A 4822-nucleotide genomic window follows, 5' to 3' on the forward strand; every position below is an offset into this window, starting at 1 on the left:
CATGAAAACATTGGTAAATGGTAAATGCACTCCAGTTGATACCTGATTACCCTGTAATGGTAAATGCACTTACTTTCTGATGAATAAAAAAGATGTTAGATTTCAGTTGGAAAAGAAGGCACAAGTTCTTACCTATGAATACAAGGAAATGTGAAATCTTTTGGCTTCCTCTAGCTGCAACATCTCATCTTTAATTGCAGTAGCATTTCTTATTAATTCAGTTGCACCAACAATATGAAGAAACCTGATAAGAAATATGACACAAACATTTATACAGAAATTGAATCAAAATTTAAGTATGTTTGCATTGACACCTGTCAATTTGTGAGGTTCTATCAATTAGAGGACCCATTGGTGGAAAGTAAAACCATACAGGTGAAAGTGGAGAAAATGTAAAAGATTGGAATTTGAACCAAGCACAGAGGAGCCTCTCAAGAGAGGAAGAGCCTAGATCGGTTTTCTATTAGAAATTCTATATTCTGAAAACTACAGTCACTCATTTTGATTTAATGTTTTTTGAGTGTCTCTTATATCAACTATGTTGATTTACTGATAAAAACATCTCAAATAATGTTGATTTGTTATCTTTAGACACGTGCATAGATGAGAATTTTGGTAGAAGGATGGAAGCAATTTAGATAAGCCCTGCTAAGCCAAGTAAACTCAAGTTTCAGGTAAAATCACTATAACCACTACAAGCTGATTTGATTTTGTTTTGATTTAGGTTGAAGCCTTAGAACCCGAGTTGGCTAGTTAGGCTTGGGTTGGTTTAGAGGATTGGTTAGAAACAACCAAGGCTCAAGGGCAATTGATCCAAAAATTTGTGGTTTGTGCTGCCTAAGCCTAATCCTGATTGTCATGACAACTTTAAAATTTGCATCCCTTCCTACCTGATACAAAATTTGAATTTCTACCTTTTGTCCTGCCTCTCTATTTTTGCCACTTCAGCTAAAGTTGAGAGAACTTCCAATGCCAAGAAAGCAATATAAGCCTTGACAGAAATGTCTGTAAACATGGAAACGCTTTCATCCAAGTAATCAACCCACCACACTATAGATTGAAAACACGGGCCCTCAAATGATAATTTACAGCAAATAAGGTGATCCATCACATCAAAGCAGCATGGCCACAATAATGGGAAATCATGGGTATGTCTAGATCTTTGATGGCACAAGCGCTCTTCACATGTTCAACATTCAACATCCTGAATTTTTAAACACTAGTTCTAAGGATCCTACCATCTTCAGAAAATATTGGAGAGGCACAAAAGAAATTGATCACCTTTGTTGGTTGAAGGCTCAATTAACTTCTGTGATCTGAACTGAGCTAATTTGGGCTTTAATGCATGCAAAGAATGTTATAATGCTAGGATACTCGCTATCTGTAATTTGACCCAACTCCTAAGCTGCTAGTTTGTGGCAAGAATTAACTATTCATCTATTGGTTGTATCAATTTCAACCTTGTTGATGGATCTAATAACTACTAACAAATTTTGAAAGAATGTTATAACGTTGAGATTTGGAGTGGAGTTTGGGTTTTGCTTTCAAATGGCTCATATAATTGGTTGCTTGTGTGTGTTGTGCTTAAGCGTGGAGGTGCAAGTGGGTGGTAATAGATTTTTTTCTTTTCTTTTTTCTTGTTCTTTTTTAAATTTCTCTCAGATGACTACTGGTCATCTTTCTTGTCATTCTCACTAGTACCTTCTAACAACCGTTGCAATTAAATTGGGATTCTGAACCGGCAATCTGGGTAAGTCCAATTAAACTAATTTTTATTTTTTTAGAATTAAAAAAAAATGATTGTTTCTTCCCAAAACCAATTCCCCAATATGTTCATTGTTGACGATATTCAGTCGCATCATAATAGTGTTAGCACTGATGCTATTGATATTGATGGAAATTTCACCCTCGATACTGATACTAGGGAAAAGAGAAAGGGAGCCTCTAAGTTGAATATCCTAGTTTGGAAACTATTTAAAGAAAGGATATTGAGGGGAAAGGAAAAATAGTAGTTTGCCAAAAATGTAAAACAGACTTCAACTATTATAACAGGGGTGGTACTAGCCATTTGAGCAGACATTTGCTCACACATGAGAAATAAAAGGAAGAAGGGAGAGAAATAGCACAAACAAAAATTGAGAGGGGGATTTTGGTCTATTTAAATATTCACAAGAAAAATGAGATAATAATTAAAAAAATACATTGTACATGCAGAATAACCATTTTTGTTAGCGACACTAAACTTGAAAAATGGTTACGTAATTTTGTAAATCCACAATATAAAAAAGTTTCTAGAAACATGGATCCCCCGTGGCTGGGAAAGAACTTTCAACTTTGGGGTGAGGTGAGACATGCAGCAACATGATTGTGCTGTGAAAAGGCAAGACCGAGACGACCCGTGAGGCCGTGTAAGAACGACTCTGTCCACCATTTTGAGTGGTGGTTCTTGCAGCAATGACCCCCTTGGCTGCAGTAAACATAACCGGAGAGTTGGAGAAGTAGTGACTTTTAGGTATCTCTTAGATTATTCTCTTATTTCTCATGCATTTTTTTATTTGCTCAAACCTTGAATACTAATAGAGCATTTTCTTTTGAATATTGTCTTTGTACGTTTGAATGCTTTATTTTATGGAAGTTGGGTCAAGTCATTGTCTCAACAATAGCTAGGTTTAATTAGTAGGATAATCCAACTATTTGATTCGTTTAGACAAGATTAACAATATAATTAAAGTATACTAGGGAAGGAATTGCTCTGTTAAAGTGTAAATATTGGGATTAATTTGGAAAAAGTGTAAATACAAATATTTACAATATTAGAAATACAAAGTTTAGAAATATAAATATAATATACAGTTTAGTGCTATACGAATATAATATACAGTTTAGTACTATACGAATATACAGTTTGTATTTGTACTTTCTAAACTGAGGTAGGGAAAATTAATTTTATAATATAATTATTAATATTTATATTTGTATTATTATATTTATGACATCACACGTCAAACCATTTGAGCTGAACGATTTAACCGCTTATCCTAAAAGGGATGGCCACAACAATTCCGTTTTCGAGTCGGGCTTTCAAAAACTGATGATTTAGCATGGTTGTAAATTTTGACCAAAATGTAAAGATTGAATGTGGAGAGTTGAAGACCAGTCTTGCATCAACTCAACGTGTAATATATTATCCCCAGCAGTCCTAATTCGGTTTAGAATGTTGACGGTAGCCTCCTTCCCGATACTTTATATCAGCCCATCTTGTCGGACCAGACCCATTAATCCTGACCATTGATCAGGCCAATAAATAAATAAGCCTCAATCAGAAGAATGTGTCTGACGAACAATAGAGCATAATCAGATTGATGAGCACGGCTTACATCAAGACTATTACGTATAGTAGTAGTAATATTAGGATTTAGGAGACGACGAGTACAGGCTCATGGGGCTGGGTGTCTTGACCTTCACCAACCCCGCCCTGCCAGGTGGCTTGACTACCGATGAAATCAGGAAACCAGGATCCATCAACTATATTTCCGGCCTTCACCTTCCAACATGGTGGCTTGACCATGGCTTCATTGTTTCTCTATATAAATAATCAAATCAGTTGTTTCAGAGACTCACCTCGAACTAGCTAGCTAGCCTTAGTTAATTTATTAGAGAACAACAGTAATGCCTCCTCCATCGCAAACTTGGTTGTCCATCTCTCGGCTGACTTCATGACCAAGCTCAAGGCTCAGGTCTGCCAAGGGAACCAACGCTTTAGCACATTCGAGTGCCTTCTGTCACATATGTGGAAGAAGATCACACAAGCACGTGGACTTGCACCGGACGAGTACACCCAGGTGAGGGTGGCGGTGAATGGCCGAGCTCGGATGAAGCCACAGGTGCCGATGGAGTACTTCGGCAACTTGGTGCTCTGGGCGTACCCAAGGTTGACGGCCAAGGAGTTGTTGAGGGAGAGCCATGCCCACATCGCTAAGGCAATCCATGAGGCCGTGGCTAAAGTTGACAATGAGTATTTCCGATCATTTATCGACTTCGGAGAGTTATCAAAAGGAAAAGAAGAAGAATTGGTGGCCACAGCACCAGAGATTGGAGACTCGTTGTGTCCCAACTTGGAGGTGGATAGCTGGTTAAGCTTTCATTTCCACGATCTTGACTTTGGTGGCGGATGGCCCTGTACTTTTCTTCCTCCAGATTTGCCTGTTGAAGGGTTACTGATTTTTGTGCCTTCCTGCAAGGAGAAAGGCGCTGTGGATGTATTCCTTGCTCTCTTGCATGAACACGTCGAGCTCTTCAAACAGATTTGCTACTCTCTTGACTAGAAAAGCTGCATAGGGAAGCTTAAGCTGACATCTGAGATTTCTCAAGCTTTAGCTTTCTCGTTCTTTACTTATTGTCGTGCTGTTCTTTTTGACGCAAGTCATAGTTAATTTCTTTGGGTTCTGTAAGAAGATTAGAATTGTATTGGGTTCTTTCATGATTTTTTTTTTTTGTTAACACTTTCATTGTATTAAATATTTGTACAAGAAGAATAACAATCAAACTGACCAAATCGATTATATTGTTTCTAGTTTTGTGGTTTTGTCTGGATTAATAATTTGGTCGGAACCCGTTCTTCTTGTTTCGAGCTGATTATGTAATTAATAATGTATATAAACATTTCTTGGTTATTTTGTAATCTGTGTTATGTTTTATGTCTAAAAGAATAAATTTCATAATCAATATATACGATAATTATGATTAATGCAAGTATTGTAAGACAAATAGACAATGAATTTTTTTGGAAAAGTTAAAAAAAAAAAGAATTAAAGGATCCTTA

The 4822-nt window shown here is 36.8% G+C and overlaps 1 protein-coding gene across 1 annotated transcript; it reads left to right on the top strand.

The window, feature by feature from the left end:
* Positions 1–3667: 3667 nt before the first annotated feature.
* LOC148845587 (tryptamine hydroxycinnamoyltransferase 1-like) lies at positions 3668–4605 on the top strand. Its single transcript, XM_088952964.1, has one exon. It carries the CDS (start codon positions 3717–3719, stop codon positions 4323–4325), a length of 609 nt encoding a protein of 202 aa, XP_088809090.1. The 5' UTR covers positions 3668–3716; the 3' UTR covers positions 4326–4605.
* The last annotated feature ends 217 nt before the right edge of the window (positions 4606–4822 follow it).

The sequence above is a fragment of the Nelumbo lutea genome, chromosome 7, assembly GCF_056320005.1.
Source record: "Nelumbo lutea isolate HS-2025 chromosome 7, American lotus-T2T, whole genome shotgun sequence".
Taxonomy (NCBI): domain Eukaryota; kingdom Viridiplantae; phylum Streptophyta; class Magnoliopsida; order Proteales; family Nelumbonaceae; genus Nelumbo; species Nelumbo lutea.

What these genes read in the sequence shown, in the direction of transcription:
- LOC148845587 (XM_088952964.1), top strand. Translation starts at nt 3,717, where the DNA reads ATGACCAAGCTCAAGGCTCAGGTCTGCCAAGGGAACCAACGCTTTAGC.